This window comes from Micropterus salmoides, unplaced genomic scaffold (assembly GCF_014851395.1).
Source record: "Micropterus salmoides isolate LMB-PRFRI ecotype aquatic unplaced genomic scaffold, ASM1485139v1 Ms_hic_scaffold_16, whole genome shotgun sequence".
Classification (NCBI taxonomy): domain Eukaryota; kingdom Metazoa; phylum Chordata; class Actinopteri; order Centrarchiformes; family Centrarchidae; genus Micropterus; species Micropterus salmoides.
In genome coordinates, this window is record NW_024040707.1 from 12016686 (window position 1) to 12034134 (window position 17449).

At 39.6% G+C, this 17449-nt stretch overlaps 3 protein-coding genes and 2 non-coding genes across 5 annotated transcripts; all 5 read left to right on the plus strand.

Moving 5' to 3' along the window:
- Nucleotides 1-220: 220 nt before the first annotated feature.
- On the plus strand, nt 221-8736 carry LOC119905294 (nascent polypeptide-associated complex subunit alpha). The gene is made up of 8 exons (XM_038722161.1): nt 221-308; nt 948-1022; nt 7153-7238; nt 7518-7595; nt 7688-7834; nt 8027-8155; nt 8253-8375; nt 8615-8736. Exons 2-8 carry the CDS (start codon nt 953-955, stop codon nt 8627-8629), a joined length of 648 nt encoding a protein of 215 aa, XP_038578089.1. The 5' UTR covers nt 221-308; nt 948-952; the 3' UTR covers nt 8630-8736.
- LOC119905277 (proteoglycan 4-like) lies at nt 4040-7146 on the plus strand. The gene has a single exon (XM_038722138.1). It carries the CDS (start codon nt 4791-4793, stop codon nt 6696-6698), a length of 1908 nt encoding a protein of 635 aa, XP_038578066.1. The 5' UTR covers nt 4040-4790; the 3' UTR covers nt 6699-7146.
- Nucleotides 7321-7394, plus strand: LOC119906301. The gene has a single exon (XR_005444968.1). It is a non-coding gene; the product is annotated as a small nucleolar RNA SNORD59 (small nucleolar RNA).
- Nucleotides 8468-8541, plus strand: LOC119906300. Its single transcript, XR_005444967.1, has one exon. It is a non-coding gene; the product is annotated as a small nucleolar RNA SNORD59 (small nucleolar RNA).
- Nucleotides 8737-11226: 2490 nt separating the features above from the next.
- LOC119905295 (prostaglandin E synthase 3-like) lies at nt 11227-16287 on the plus strand. The gene is made up of 8 exons (XM_038722163.1): nt 11227-11395; nt 12870-12983; nt 13112-13181; nt 13284-13382; nt 13554-13643; nt 14824-14880; nt 15083-15110; nt 15216-16287. Coding segments are annotated over exons 1-8 (480 nt in total). The 5' UTR covers nt 11227-11393; the 3' UTR covers nt 15236-16287.
- Nucleotides 16288-17449: the final 1162 nt, after the last annotated feature.

The window sequence follows — 17449 nt, forward strand, 5'->3', positions numbered from 1 at the left end:
AAATACTCAATATTGTACTAAGTGTTGTACTTTTTATAGTAACAGGTGACAGTTATTTTGACTGACATTGGTACAAGTAGAAGTATAAAAGGACATACAAGTACAAATACTCACTTGTACTGAAGCACTTTGGTAATATGTTATTTCCAGAAGTCAAAATGAAAAAACTATGTAGGTAGCTGTATGTGATGTGGATGTGCCTTTAAATAACCCGGAAGAAGAAATCCCTTCTCTAAACCGGATATTACCGTGACAGCGGGGTCAGAAGTTCTCTCTTACAGCCATCTTGGATATAGCGTCCCGAGTCGGTGAGTGTCTCCGCTAATAATCCAATGTCATCCAGCCATTTTTCACACTTCCCCGTCTATATTAACAGAATCATGTGTTAAAGTAAAGTAGGGTCATCAGATTCATAGTTCATTTTTCCTCTTACGACCCTCTGGTCAGTGATAAACGTGCCGTTGTACCTCTGATTACCTGATCAAAATGGGGGAACATCATGACTACCAGTTTCCTAGCAGCCTTGTCAGGGCCGCAGTTTGACAAGAGATATGATTTGCTGATTTGTGTGACAACTAGCTGGTCACTTTATCACTTCATATTGGGGGAGAAACTCATGGTAGACTTAACTGCTTGTCGTTGAAGTCCGCTTTTGAGGTTGACAGAACCAGTTAGCAAACCGACGCTAACGTTAGCTAAATGCCATTTCAATGGAGAGTACGTTAAGTTGCATACTGAGCCTACAAGTTAAAGCATGGGCTCAGACACTTTTTCAACCAATGTATTAACTCTACAAGTCAAGTGTTTGAACTGGCTAACTAGTCCGCGCCAACGTTACAGATCCGCTAAGCTATCTGTAGTTCCTTACATACACGTTTTAAACCAGTAAGTTTAGACGTTATTAAAAGACTTTGTTTAAGCTAACAAACCTTCTCTTTCCTCACCAGCAACCATGCCTGGTGAAGCCACAGAAACGGTCCCAGTCACCGAGCAGGAGATGCAGCCGCCTCAAGTGGAGACTGGTTCGTATACTTTAGCTTCTCTAAACATGCATGTAATACTGCATACTTAACAACGGGGTCCTGGAACTCAAAGACCATGTGACATGATGAACAAATAGCCGTCTGTGCGAGGTTGTTTTGCTGAGTAGAGGAACAATTTTGCATGAAGGGATGATTATTTGGTTCAGCGAGTTAACTTAACTCAGCTGGCTGGACACTGAGTTGATGTAACAGGTGATCGTTACTGTCACCAGCCATGTGTTGGGACATTTGTAAGGGTCGTTGAGAGGATTAACAGTGGTGATATTTCTTGGCTTGGCCTGAAAAGAGTAATCCAGGACCTCTGTTTTTTTTACACAAACTCACAATGGTGTGTGGCTACTTGCACTGACAACTGGATTCAGCACACAATGCATGGTGTTCAGTGTGGTTTTGTGCACATGAAATGCCTTAAACTCACTTTGTGTAGCTTGAAAGCAGCCTTGCTAGTGATGGCACAGATCATTGTTGCATATTTATTTTAGCCTGACCTTAAGTCTTATTGTTGAATCGTTGTTTCTTTTTTAGCTATTCATTTTAAGGCTAATAAATGTGTTCAACACTTGTAAGTTTCATAAGAATTGATATGCTGGCACCAAAATATAGTTTTAATAATAATGGACATTTTGAAAGTCAGCACATATTGTGCATGGTGATCTTAGGTCCCAAAACACGATAATTGGTTAATAAAGTAATTGTCTGGTGTCCATATTAGTTGATTATCCTGGATGTATGTGTTACTGTGTTGTATCAGCAAGGGTTATGGAGGAAAAACAGTGTGTAATTCTACAATTGCGTATTACACATGCTTTTATTCATTTTTGTGCTTCATTTTTCACCAGTTTGCCCCTCCAGTGTTTTCCTCTTGAAAATGTCTACAAGTGGGTGGTGGTGTTTGCTCAGGGGTGAGGCAGGAATTTTTAAACCAACTGATCAAACACAGCCAGCACCAGAGAAAGAGCTAACAGGCTAATTCATCAGTCAGTAGTAGCTATCCATCTGCAACTAAATGTAAAATACCAAGGTGATTTAGTGACATGTACTGCATAGAACATGTTGTTAGAAGCTGTCATCAAATTACAGTATATTTGTTTTGAATTTGTTTTCTGACGATAGTGTGTACCACATGAAGGAGACTCCAATAAAGCCACCTGTAGTCCATAACTTTGTACATTCAACTCACAAAAGGAGTTTTGACTGTTCTGTAGTACTTACAAAAAAGGATGAAGAGCAATCCTTAAGTCTGTTTACATCAGTTGGGCTTGTTAGCATAATATGTAGTGAGTACCACATAGCTGCAGTTATAAGATGAGCTCGTAACAGTCCTCACCACTTAAGAAGTTTTAACTAATTGCTTCAAAATCTAGTTGCCTCAAAATGTGGTCCTCAGTTCTCATTTGGCATTTTGACAGTCCACTTTATTAATTTGCAGCTGACATATTTGTAAAATCTGTTTGACAACTTCATTGACACAGATCTATTTACACTGGAACTGTAGTTTAGCTATCTTGAGCAGTACAGAAATTTGATTGTGGTTTGATTTGTACAGCCAGAGTAGAGGTTGATTGTGCTTGTCAAAATACGCAGAGGCTGATATTATACATTCTGTTCAGCCATGTAAAGTCATGGTGCTAGCAGTGGTAATTTTGTACACTTTTTTTAAATTTAACATTATTTGTGCAAAGACAACAAAAGACTCAACAGAGCAGTTCAAATGACATTTGAGAGGGAAGGATGCCTCGCTAAGCTAAATGTGTTTGCTTAATGACAATGGAAGGGGTGAATGTTGATGGCAGCTTCGACTCAAGATGGGTCAGTACCGAACACTACTAAAAATAAGAGAAAGCGTTGGGTCATTAAGGCATTTAGAAAGGTAATGTAAAATGATTTTGGATGTTTAACTACTTGTACACATACTGAGCTGTCTAATTAATTCAGGGTTTTAGTTAGTTAATTGAGTTAAAAGGTTATTTTCATGCATTGTCTGCTTTTCATGGCGTAAAGGAGGTCTTCTGGCACATACCGGTATCTAACACTCACTGCATGGAGTTTGGAACACGGGACTTTTTTAATTTTTTTAAATGTACTCAGCAACCCCCCTCTTTTTATGTTGGCAAACAAGAGCCAGATCCACGTCGCCGAGCTTTTCACGAAGTCATCATTTCTGTTGATGTGTGCCGCCCAATTTCTTTTTCACTTCACAGCATATTCACGAAGCTCTTAGCATTTGTGTTGAAGTAAATTGCTCCCCGAACAACTACCGTGATTTTCCTTCCCCCCCTCTTTTACTCCTGTTGATTTTCCTTTATCAGCTGCAGGAGTATATCATTCCTCTGCCCCTCCTGTTCCTACAGTGAGCAAGGCAGTCCCTCTGGAGAATCCTCCAGAAACCTCTGATCCTGGTGATCAACCAAATGGTGTAGCTGCAACTCAAGAAGTTACCAAGCAAACGGAAGAGATTGGGTCGGTAGCAACACCTGTCTCACAGCAAGAGGCGACTGCTGACCAAGCAGTGGCTTCAGCTGATTTGCCAGTTCATGAAGAGTCTGTGCCTTGTGCTGAGACTACCATTGCTTCCTCAGAAGGGCCACTCGTGGATAAATCTCCAGCTAAAGAGGCACAAAGTCAGGAGGCAGTTGTTACTGAAGAAGCCAGCAAAGAGGTTGAGCAGATTCCCGTGGAAGCAAAAGCATCTAGAGATGAGCCCGGTGCAGTTGCAGAAAACATTCCACAAGATCCAAAGCCATGTGCTCCTGAAGATGTCTGTGTAAACGGTAAAGATGAGAAGGCAAAGGCTGTGGTAGAAGACCAGGGGGTTCTTTGCCTGGAGGCAGCTCAAGATGTAGTATTGCCTGGTGATACGAATGTTGACGTGGCTACCCAAAATGAAAATCCTGACAAGGAAGAACCTGTAAAGCTTCTCTCAAAGGCCATTCAGTCTAAGGGGACCTCCAAATGTGAAGGCCCACCTCTTTCCACTCGCCACCTGTCAGGTTGGTTTATCCATTGTGAAAAGCAGGTGCTATCCAACTCCCTACATGTCCCAATCTTTTGAATACACCATGTTGATTTGGTTCGGCATATTTCCTTGCAGCATGAGTGGTACAAGTTCAAATGAACAAAGGTTTAATGTTTTCCTTAAAGTATGCAGTATAGGCCCAGTGATATTTTTCAGTGTGAGAAAGTTGGCTAAAGGCCACTCTCCTCCCTCCTGTTAATTAGTGGTTACTTAGTTTGTCAGGGTGGGTTATGACTTGTTATTTCTCTTCCATTACATATGGCCGGGAACTGCTTTGTTTGGATTCATTATCATACATTTTGATTTAGAAATGTCAGAGGAAATACCTAATTGTACCTGCATTTAAATTGCAAGTGTCGGTCATCTCTGCTTTGAAGGCCCAGCTCAGTGGTGTAGTAGTGGGTGCATTTATGCACTTGCTATTAGGTAGCATTTATTCATGTTATTGTCTAACAAGTATAATAATATCAAGCATAGCCCTTGCTATCTGCAAGTGCGGTCATGTGCATTGCAAAAAAATTATTTTCAGTTTTGTCCTAAGTGCATCTTGACTAAATATAGAATGCGGTTTTCTGTGTGGAAGTAGTATGTACTGTGCATTTGAGTGGAAATTGGCATCAAACTCAAACAAACTTAGACAGGTGTGTCCTTTTCCTAACCATAAGCAAGGAGATTGCGTCTTCTAACCTGCATGAGTAAGACATTCCCTTCTCGTCCAAAAATGTTAAAGAATGTTTTTCTATTCAGCTACCCCTCCTGCCCCAGCTCAGGCAGCTTCTGGCCCTGCAAAGCCCAAAGACAAAGATGCCAAGAGTGCGCAGGGTTCCTCTGCCCCAAAGGCTGTCCCTGGCAGAAGGAAACGCTCTTCTATGTCTGCCTCTTCCTCTTCTCCCACCTCACCGAAATCTACTTCCTCCTCTACCCACCTGTCACCTGCGCTGTCTCCCCTCGCATCCTCACCTGGCAGCTCTTCTGCTAGTCAGGCTAACCGCTTCACCCCAAAAGTTGTCAAGGCTGGGAAACAAGGAAAAGCTAAGAAAGGAGAGGCATTTGTGCCTGTTCCTGCCCCTGTGGAATGCAAGGTCACAGCAGCAAATGAAAAACCAGTGGAGGCTAACCCCAAGCAAACTATAGTTGAAGCTAAACCTGCCCAGCCTGCCCCGGTTGAGCCAAACAAACCCTCGCCAGCTGCTGCAAAGCCTGTTGAAGCCCCAGCTGCTTTCAAAGTTACTTCAAAGCCTGCTGTGGCAGCTCCAGTTTCATTTTCAAATACTCTTGCTTCTGGCTCAGTTGAGGTTAAGACCAGTTCATCAAAAGCTGCGCCTGTTACTGTAGCTGATGATGATCTTCCTCCACTTATCCCACCTGAGAAGCCAGTCAAAATGCCAGTAAGTGTACCCCCTGCTGGACATGCAGAGATTGCCCCTGTTGAGGTTCCTAAGGCAGCACCCAAATCTGAGATGGATATTAAGCCCAAGTCTGTGCCTGTTAAGGTTGCCAAAGCAGCAGCCACAGTAAAATCTGCTCCTGCTGAAAGTGCTAAAGTAGCCTCAGCTGTAGCTGTTGAGGCTGCCAAACCAACTCGCATTGAAACTGCTAAACCAGCAGCCTCAGCCAAAGTTGAAGGTGCTATGGTGGCACCCCCAAGCAAACCTGCTCCTGTTGAGCCTGCTAAGCCATCTGTCAAGGACAAACCTGCCCCTGTTGGTGTTCCTAAATCAATTGCTAAGGGCAAACCTGCTCCATGTGAGGCTGCTGAGCCCAAACCTGCACTCATTAAGGCTGCTAAGCCAGCTGCTGAGGCCAGTGAGGCTGCTAAGCCAGCTGCTGAGCCCAAACCTGCCCCAGGTGAGGCTGCTAAGCCAGCTGCTGAGCCCAAACCTGCCCCCATTAAGGCTGCTAAGCCAGCTGCTGAGCCCAAACCTGCCCCCATTAAGGCTGCTAAGCCAGCTGCTGAGCCCAAACCTGCCCCCATTAAGGCTGCTAAGCCAGCTGCTGAGCCCAAACCTGCTGCTGAGGTTGTTAAACAAGTTGAAGAAACTAAAGCTGCTCCTCCTCAGGTTGCAAAGTCAGATGCAGCGGTTAAGGCTGCTCCTGTTAAGGTTGTCAAGCCAGCTGCTGAACTTAAACCAGCTCCCACTGAGTTGACCAAGCTGGTCCCTGTGAAGGTTGCTGAGCCAGTTACTGAGGCCAAATTGGTTGAGGTCAAGGCAGAACCTGCTGAGGCTGCCAAGCTTGTCAAAGCAGCAGTTGAGCCTTCACCTGTGCCCTTAAAACCTGCTCCAGTTGAGCCTGCTGTTCTTGCCCCAGCTCCCCGTAAACTCACATTTGCTGAGGCAGTTGCAGCGCCTGCCCCTGTAAAACCCGCGGTTGAGGTAATCGGTACAACTCCTTCTGAACCCATCTCACCCAAACCTGCCCCCACACCTGCTAAAACCCCAGCCAAAGTGGAGCCTGTGATCAAGAACGACAAGGGTATTTTCTTCTTTCTCTTTGTGCTTTGTTTTTCCAAATATCACTGCATTCTGGGAACTGCTCAGATGCTTAGATACATTGTTCTCTTAAAAAGCCAAGGTTGTGAAATATATATTAGCCTTGCTTTAAATTTTAAACTGTCCTTGTTCAAAGAGGCTACCTAGTTGTTCTGGAGGCTCCTGCGAGTTCTGCTGTTGACTGTCAGCCATGTTGTGCTGTTTCAATTGTGCGACCGTGTGATGTCTAATGGCTGGTTTTTATTTAGTTTGTCTAGTGACATTCTGTAAATGTGGTATTGGATAGGAGGGTATTGTTTTCAGCATACTTGAAATATGCAGTAGTTTTAGATTTGATAAATAGCTCTAATCACAGATCTTAAGACATTAACTAAGTTAATGGTTATTACAGTTCTTGTTAAGCTACATGTTTACATGAAACTTTACATGTTAGGTGGGTGTTTCATCTGAGGTAACAACGAACATACTGTTTTGGATCACTACTAACCCACCCATTTTCATTCCACAGGTTTTATGCAGAATATTTACATATTAACTTGCAAGATAACATAAATGCAATAGGCATGTACTAACAGAACTTTTCTGTTGGTGGTTTCTATAGGATCTGGCACGGAGTCGGACAGTGATGACTCAGTCCCTGAGCTGGAAGAACAGGACTCTGCACAGTCACAGACACAGCAGGCTCAGGTGAGGGTTCAGTCTGGGCTTGAATGTTGTGTCCACTGACGTGAACCTAAACGAACATTTGTAGCGGTTGTTTGTCCCTCACTCTTCTATGATGATTAACACAGTGACTTTCGTTCTTCTGAGTCTACTGAAGCCAGCCTTTCTGTCCTGAGAAGAGAAAGTATTTACACAGTGACTAGCATTACAATTTTGTATCGGTTTATATTCAAACACTAATTATTCCTTGGTGTACATTGTCTTGTTGACATAAAATGTGGATGACTATTCTGTCTCCAATAGCTTGCAGCAGCTGCTGAAATAGATGAAGAACCTGTCAGCAAAGCCAAACAGAGCCGCAGTGAAAAGAAAGCACGAAAGGTAATGATCGGAAAGTCTTTCATTAAGGTATTTGCCACTTTTCTGCTTTTATTGTAATGGTCAAACATTGTAAAATGACTTGTTTCTTGCAGGCGATGTCAAAGCTGGGTCTCAGGCAGGTAACTGGGGTCACCAGGGTCACCATTCGCAAGTCAAAGAACATCCTGTTTGTCATTACCAAACCAGACGTCTACAAGAGCCCCGCATCAGACACATACATCGTCTTCGGTGAAGCTAAGGTATGTAGCCAGCAACTTTACTAGTGTCCTTACTTTTTCGTTTTCTCGTTTCAGCTTTTTATAAAGCTGCAGAATTCTCCCATTTGAAGACTCAGCTAATGATAGCATGGGGGTGGTCAAAATATTCCCAGATGAAAATTTTCTGCCCAAATGATAATTTATTGATTGCTTTTTTAACTCTTTGTGCCCCAGATCGAAGATCTTTCCCAGCAAGCCCAGCTGGCTGCTGCAGAAAAATTCAAGGTACAGGGAGAAGCTGTATCAAACATCCAGGAAAACACACAGACGCCAACAGTACAGGAGGAGAGCGAAGAAGAAGAGGTAAGATGCGGTTTTATTCCACAGTCTGAAGGAACCTTACAAATATACACACATTGTTTACTTATATGAGACATAAATCCCCCTGTTATTTTTATAGGTTGACGAGACCGGAGTTGAGGTCAAGGACATTGAACTCGTCATGTCACAAGCCAACGTGTCACGGGCGAAGGCTGTACGCGCCCTGAAAAACAACAACAATGACATTGTCAATGCTATTATGGTAAGATTTCCAAAACCTTTTTTCTAATAGCAGTATATTCCATTCAGCAGACCATTTTAAATGGTTTCTGTAGATAAATGTGAACGGAGAGCTCTTCAGTGATGATTAACACAGTGACTTTCGTTCTTCTGAGTATACTGAAGCCAACATTTCTGTCCTGAGAAGAGAGGAATTCTTTAAATTGTGGGATAAACTTGTTAACACATTTACTAACAAACCTTTTTTTGTGTCCTTGGCAGGAGTTGACAATGTAATGGGACCCTGGAAACAAAGGGTTGAAGAAAGGTTGCTGATTTAATCTAAGCTCGTTTATACAATTTATACCCAAGATGGAAATAAAGTTGTGGCTTGATAAAATGAAGTTGATGTTTTTGCACTTTATTGGGAAATTGGGGGCTTGTTGTTGTTGTTGCAATCCCAACTACAAATTACTAGAAATATAATTTTTTTTTTTTAAATACATAAATTGCACAGGTCTTGATGATTGTGAGGTATGAAAGAAGATGGATTGTTTTCTTTGTTTTGCGTGCAATATTATATTTTGACCTCTTTGGACTTTGTTGGTACTGGTACAAGTCACAGTGATCTGAACTGTGACAAAAGGGCCCCAACTAGACTTTTTTTCTATCCATCTATCAAGCCAAAAAAGGTTTGGAATGAAAACCACTGCTTTATTTCTGAATGTGTTGTATTTTGTAATAGGTTTGGTAAATCCTAATATGAAAAGTTGGCAAGGTAACTTTTTTTGTATAGCAAAATTCATGGATAGCACAGTTCAGTGTGTGTTACAGGGTATAAAAACAAAGTGCATGTATGGCAGTGGTTAAATGTTTAGTTTTTAAAAAGTGCAAATGTATATTTCTAGTAATTCCAGAGTTGGGATTCAGTGCAAAAGTACAGGCAGGTGTTGCAAGAGATTAAAATAATGAATGAATAAATGGAGCACAGCTACCCACACTCTCACATTTATGCACAATTTAATAACAACTATAAACATTAAGGCTATCAAAAAACTAAGAAATTTTACTTATGGGGTCAGCGTCAATATCTAGTAGTAATTATAGCTGTTGATACATGTAGTGGAGTAAAAAGAATATTTAACTGAGATGAATGTAACTTTTGTTTATGAAAGAACTCCATAGGTCCCCTTTTTAAGTAGTATTTGAGTAAATGTATGTTTTTACTTTGCACCTGAAGTAGCTTGTTCAAAAGTTAATTCTTTTTAATGATGACCTGCTGCACTGACTCCCAATTTGTCAAGACTCAAATATGCCAAGGCTCAGAAATAAGGGACATTGCGTGGACATCCATTATAATGTTTAACTGCATCATAAGCAGACAACCTCTAAAGGTCCATCTGACAGTCACACAAGTAATATAACATGTTTAGGCCAGTTACTGCTTCATGTGTTGTTGCAGTTGTTGGGACGGGCCAGCTTGTATGTGATTCTTACAACTATCAGAAAATGGAGTGTAGTGACTTCCATCAAAGTCCCACCACGGCACCATTTAACTTCTACCCAATCAGAATAACTGAAAACACCTATGGGTGTGCCAGGACCGCTTCAAAACCTGCCCTCTCTGGAGAAGGTACAGGTTTGCAAGATTGATCTGTAGGGTTTTCACAGTATGTCCTTGTTTGCGTCTGGACACATGTTGGCAATAAATAACTTAAATAAGAAAAAAAACCGTGGTTTTAAAGAGATGAAGGATGGAGTTTAAACAGGAACATTTTAATTAGAAATAGGTACATAATAAAAATGTTACCAGATTGAGCAGTGAGAGGACAAGATTAAGGCTTCACATTAAACTGCTGAAAGGGGAAAGTCTCTCACAGCTAGTTTGGAAGCCAATCCAGTGCACATACACTGAGAATGAACTCTTCAATGAAGTAAGAGACATTTTAGGTCTGATGGAGAAGGAATAGATATAAATGTAAGGATTTATAAGTAGGTTATTGAACTTTTTTGTGGACCTCCCCCACATGAGACTCAAATTTTTGTATTAAAAGATGTCTAGAGAGATGTTTAACAACTTAAAGGGAACACTTATTCACCAAAGACAAATAGAGGGAAAGCTGTTAAATTCCCATTCATGAACCAGTACATTTCTATTCTCATTGGATCTCACTTCACAAAAAATCACTATAGTACTGTTTTTTTTTGTTTGTTTGTTTTTTTGCTGCTACAGGTAGCTCAATTGAGCTGAAATTATTTGTTTTTATCAACTGACCGGTTCATCTGCAGGTATTTTATAAATATTGCTGATATTTATATGATTTTATTTTCTTAGGCTTGTGTACTATTAGTTGGACAAAACAACGCATTTGAATATGTCAGTTTGGGTTTTGGGGAATTGTGAGGAAGCGTTTTCACTATTTTCACAAATGATTAATCGAGAAAAAAACAGATTACTGTAGAGATTAACCGATGATGAAATAAGCTTAGTTTATTTTCATGATTATTGATAAGTGGCATGTACCATCATGATTATTTTTCTCTTCTATTTTTGTAATTATTTAAAATATGTTTTGTTTGTAACGCCCTTCTTAATGCACTTTGACAAAAAAGTACAAAAAATATTATGGAACAGTATTTTTATTATTATTAATGCGTTATTATTATTAGTAGTAGTAGTAAATATGTATATTTTCTTCCAACCGTACTAACCTGAAATCCTAACAGTTTCATCTGTAAATCGGATGAGGTGACTTGTGATCATACTGGGTGGTAGAGGAGACCATAGCAAATCACATTAAAGTTTGTCCACAGCAGATTAGCCTACACGCCGCCTGCTCCACCCGCAGCTAAAAGCTCTAGAAACGTCTAGTACGCTCCAACTGCGTCACTACTGTGTCATTCTCATCCCGGGATACGCAAGAGTATCTGGAGTGTAGTCCGCAGGCTAGAGGCGTTTGCAGCGGTTGTGTGCGGACAGTATTCGTTTTTTTGCAGGCTTTACCATCCTTTTCACCGGGCTGTTTTATCTGCAAAAAATAAGCTCACTTAACGCCAAGACATGTAAGTTGTGGGAAGGGTACAACGGAGGGAAAGTGCGATAGACCAACATGCTTAGCTAGCTAGCTAACGTTAGCCGTGTGACAACATGCTTTTTCAAAGGCGGGAGGTTGGCCTTGCCTCAGTGAACTGTGAGCTAACGCCAACTTGCTGCCTAGCTGGAATCTTACAGACAGGGTAAAAGAACACATTGTACCATCGCAGTTAATACAGCAGACCCGGTGTCCCAGTATTTTCTGAAAACACGGCTACCTTTGGCCATGGTATGGGTCAGACGCACCGCATGGCTTAACTAACGTAGCGGCTAACGTCAGCGTTGTTAGCTTGGCTAGCAGGGTGTTCATTGAACGGCTGCTATCATTGAATTAGCATCAGGTCTGAGCCAGAAGTCATGATTTCATTATTATAAATAAAACCCGAGGCCTGTATGTTAAATGCAAAGCCAAACCAAGCAATAGGCAGTGGCTTGATTGCAAAGTTTAAAACGTTTAGCTAGTCAACATTTGTATTTAACGCTAGCTATCATAACGTTACACACTGCCTTGGTTGTTCCACGATGATTTGTAAGAGGATTTTGATAATAAGGCCATCGGTTCAAAGCAATACGAGTAGCGTCAGTAAACATGCTGATGAAGAAATCGCCACCACTCTTGTAGGTTACTTAAAAAAAATTAATCAATAAACGGAGGCCAATGAGTTGTTATAGATTAGTTGAAACTACTGAAATCTGTCTGCACTGGAAGTCAAGTTTGTATTAATCTCATAATTTAACATATAACATGGACTCTCCTCATCTCTTCTAATCAAGTTCAGCCTGTAAAGTTAGGCTGATCTCCGAATTTACCATATTAGTGGGTAACATTTGAATTTAACATCACTAATTATTTGATGGAGCACTAATAATAAAAAAATGTGATGGTGGAGCATTTGATTTAAAAAAAAAAAAAAAAAAGTGAATTGAGCATGATAATAACCTTTGCAGCTACAAGGTAAAAGTATTGCAGCAATATTCAGCATTTACAAGGAAAGCTGAGCTGAACCCATCCAAAACATCGTGTTAATTTAACTTTTCTTGTTTTGAGTATGTTTCACTTTTGAGGCTTCTTGTTAAGGGGCGCACTGTGTAACTGGATACTGCGTAGCAACCTGATACACAGGCTTTTTGATGACAGGCTGTTGTGCCTGAAGACATCTGTCACCAGCACTGGTGACCTGTATTATGTATTTAGTATGCAAGTTGTAGGTTTGATGAGCTGTGCGGTTATACAACAGAGGAAAGGTTAGGAATTGTCATAATTTTTGTTTTTAACTGGATCTTAACATTTTGTTTAAAGCTCTGTCTAAAGCTACCAAGAGTTGTACTTTGATGGTGAATTACAACTGGCTCCTCATTTGTCTAGAAAACTAATTACACCTTTAGTTCTATAACAGACTGTTTACATGTGTTGATATTTTGATGTCCTCCGTTTCTTCACAGGCATCCAGCAACTGCCAAGTGGTACGACAGGAGGGACTCCGTATTTATAGAGTTCTGTGTAGCAGACAGCAAAGATGTTAAAATCAATTTTGACAAAACAAAGTGTGGTTTCAGGTATGTTTTAGTATAGAAAGACCCCAAGTTGTATTTAATCATCAATTTGATGTTAAATTTATTGTTGTCGGTTCCACTCTTATTGTGAATTTTTGGTGAGTAACTTGTCTGTTGTCCCCCCCCCACAGTTGTGTTGGAGGAACTGACAATGTCAAACATGAGAATGAAATAGACCTTTTTGAAGCCATTGATGAAAATGTAAGTTACGTTGCTTTAGAACATTTAGACCACATTTCATCGTACAAAATGCAGACTGAAATTGACCACATATTTCTTTATTTTCTTTCTGTCTCAATGCAGGAATCCAAACATAAACGTACAGATCGTTCAGTGTTGTTGTATTTACGAAAAGCGCAGCCAGGGAAGCCGTGGCCGAGGCTAACAAAAGAAAAGGCTAAGGTCAGTTGAACACAAACGCAGTCGAACATAAAGGCCAGTGTGTATCACACCTTTGACATATTTACATTTAATGGTTTGATACAGTTAATTGTTGCATGTTAGAATGTCATAATTGAGATTGTTAAAATGCATCAGATCACTAAAAGAAACCTTGATTTTGTGTTTTCACAGCTGAGTTGGCTCAGCGTTGATTTCAACAACTGGAAAGACTGGGAGGAGGACTCTGATGAGGAGATGGGCAACTTTGATCAATTCTCAGATGTAAGCGCTGTGCATTTATTAGGATGGGTGAAGTAATTTATAATTGCTTTCAGCAGCATTTTTCCCATTAATTAATGAGACCATGGCGGCCCGCCATAGTCTTAAAATGAACCATAGTCTTAAAATGAACATGGCATCCGACTCAAGACAACCACTTTTCTTTTGAGGTAACGTTAACTACGGTAACGTTTACGGGCTGTTTCTGTCACTCGTTTGTGTGACGGCGGTTGAGCTCGCTGCGCCTACATTTGGAGTGCACACGTATTCAAGTCTTTATGCTAAATCCACTGTAACGGCCCAGAGCGAGCTGACAGGCAGGTTAGCAGGTCAACATTATTTATCAAACTGGGTCAGACTTGATGACTTTAGCGCAAAGACACATGTGACAACGTTTGGTTTTCAAAATAAAGTGTCTATACAGTAGGCTATGGAAATAAGATTAATTGGATCATATTCACAGAAAGTATAAAACATATTACGTGTCCATTAAAAGCAAAACAACAATAAAATGTTAGGGAAGTTACTTAGATTTTTATTCTTTGATTTAGGGTTTTTTGGGGGGAAAAAATGAATTTGTTGACTTTTGTTGCCGTTTAATCACTATTTATAGCAATACAATAGGTTTATGGTTAAATAATTTATTAGAGCACAACATTGTTTACAAGTGTACATTTAATTTTGCACCAAATTAATGCATTTAACTTTAAAATTTAGAAACATTTTCTTCCGACCCCCCAACAGCGTCTGAGGCACACCCACCATAGTTTCTTCAGATCCTGTGGGAAACACTGATCACTCATTTAATAAAATCTAATGATAAAGAGACCCAATTTTTTTTTATATATAGAATATAAAAAGGAAATAAAATATTGCACACTTACCCTGTATACAATATTTGCCAGTTATTATACTTATTAAATGCTGTGGAAAAATTTAACTATACAGTTCTATAAAGAGAGAAACTGACCAACATAGCCAGCTTCTCAAAGGCACCGACCTGCCTCGTCATTCTACCTATAATTGAATCATTCTGTCTACAATCTGGACTTATTGGATTGGTATATGAACCAAACTTAAACTGAGATAAATTCAAAAGATTTGTCACCACGGTCCTGCTTTTGAGTGCTCAGATTTGTTGTCTTCTCGTCGTAATAACGAGTACTTTGGTTTAATTTTACAGATGATGAACAACATGGGAGGCGAGGACGACCTACCTGATCTAGACGGTGCAGATGATGTAAGAATCCTTTTTTTTTTTGTTTGTTTCTTTCACTTTTTTTCTAATCTTTAAGCTTAAATTAAAAAATGACAGATGGACAGATCAGTGTCAGAAGGGGTTATGGCTGTCGTCTAATTGTAGTGAACTCTTGTTGAACCAATAACGCAGATGATGTTATGTCAACATTTTTCAACCTTATCTCCCTTTCTTGTCTTTTTAGGATGAGTCTGCAGATAGTGATGATGAGAGTAAGTAGTTATGACCCTTGACTGTATTATAACGGCCACAATTTTTGATCACAAGCTTGTTCTGATGTGGGGTTTAATATTATTTCTGTCCACTTTCACTTTCAGAAATGCCAGATTTGGAATAGAAGACTGTAAGACTCTGGAAAGAAAAATGGAAGAACAGAGGGCAAGAGGAATCATAACAAATGTATATCTTGAAATTGAAGGCAGTGACAAACATGTACATATGAGTCAGTAGCCATATTTAAATCCATAGCCTCAGCTCCAAACTCTTGACCGATCAGTCCATGAAGGTTGATATGCATGGTATTGTACAGAGCAGCTATCTCCACTTCCATTTGCTGTACTGCACCTTTTGGGTATCTTGTTTTACTGTTAAATATTACAAGTAAGCACACATTTGTTGGAAAAGCTGTATCATTGTCCTCAACTGAGCAATACATGTTATGAGATTTACAATTTGTTTTCAGAGGAATTGTGGTTTAAAATGATTTGGCCCCGCCCATTCCCAATGTTGTGGTTTAAAGTTAGTCGACCAGTGTAGTTGATCTCATGATTTAAGAAGACAAAGAATTATGTGCATTTATTCATTGGGTTCCTCTAAAGCCTTCCATGTGCCGTGAATTAGATATCCAGGAAGCCAGTCTTCTGTTTCTGTAGCTTAACCTTCCAGCTTACACGTTTCCCCTTCACTTTTTGTTTAATGTTTGTAAGATTGGAATATTCTGAAAGCATTGCAGAAGTATTTGCATCTTCACAATTCATCACCTACCTTAATAATCTGAATGAATTAGTATCTTTTCATTGCCTACCATAGTAATATGAGTGAATTCAACATATTTAGTATCTTAACAGCTATTCTCTCCATACCCACCTAACATGTACACTTGTGTTAGACTGCAGAAGCAAGGTGAAATGTTTTACAACAGATATTGAGGCTTGAAGCTTGTTTGGGCCTCAGCATTATGTGGTTTATTGCTATCCTCCGGGTTCTTTCCGTTTGTTCATCTAGAATGATCCTCCCTTGTTGGTGAGGAAGTGTCGGAACGTTAGGCGCCGTGTAATGACCAAATTATATTTGCACTGTCAATAAAATGTAAGGGGAGACAAATGTTGAATTACAGTGGAAATTCTTTTTTTATTGTCTACATCTTTCTAATAAACTGTTCAAGAATCATTTAAATGCCTTTTTTCTTAAATGACATTTGATTTGTGTTTTTATTTTTTTACCCTTACAAAGTGCCTTTTTTTTTTTTTTTTCTTCCAAAAAGAGGGTGGGTGGTTGATTGGTTGAACATCCAAATATCACTGGGAAAGCGATTATTTTTGACAGACTTGGGGGAGTTATCAGAGCAAATTGGACTTCTAACCTGGTTACAGATGTAACTTATGTACTAAAATATATTTTGGATAAAGTATTTTTTTCTATGACAAAGACAACTGTAGCAGCCTGCAGTCATGATGTAATGACACTTCAGTTTTAACCTTGTTTTCTTGTAATTCTTGAGAAAATTCACAACCAAAAGATTAGTCACCTTAGTAGAAATGTCACTGGATTGGAAAGGGATTCTTTGGTGTGCCATGTTCATAGTGTCGAGTGTTCAAGATATACTTTTATTGCAGTATTTCACGATTTCACTCCTGCTGTGTTCGGCGCTAGGACCCAGACGCCTGCAGGCTCTTTGGCCCAGAATATTAGCACATTTCCACTTCAAGCCTGATTTCCTCGCTGTCATTTCCGATAAGATGACTGTAATGTGCAATATTAGTTTCCTGTTATCACCCTGAAATATTAAAATAAAAGCGTGGATTTGGTTTTCTACCTGTCCAGGGATGACTGGCTTGCATCACTACATGCTTTAAGAAAGCTTTTATTTAAAAGCTGCTTCCTTAACGAGAATATAACCTGGTCAAACAATAACAAAAATCCCTCACACATGGGACTAAATATTAATTAAAATGTAGACTAACTTTAAACTTAGTTTACTAGCTTTGTTAGAATTTAACACTGGTGGAAAGTATAAGTAAGTTTATTTACACTTACACAAGTAGCCTACTTAACTACTGTTCTGAGGTATTCAATGACTGATCAATCAATCAAAACTTTATTACAGACTCAGGGTCCAAATCTTACCCACAAAAATACACATGCATACACACATTCGTACAGTATAAAAAAATCATGGTTAGAAGAATTTAAAAAATAAAAATTATTTTTCAAAGACAATCAGTGTTCTACTATTTGACAGTAGCTGCATATTTAGATTAAAAAAGAAATAAAATAAAATAAAAATATATATAGATCTATATATAAGCATAATAAAATACGATGCATTACT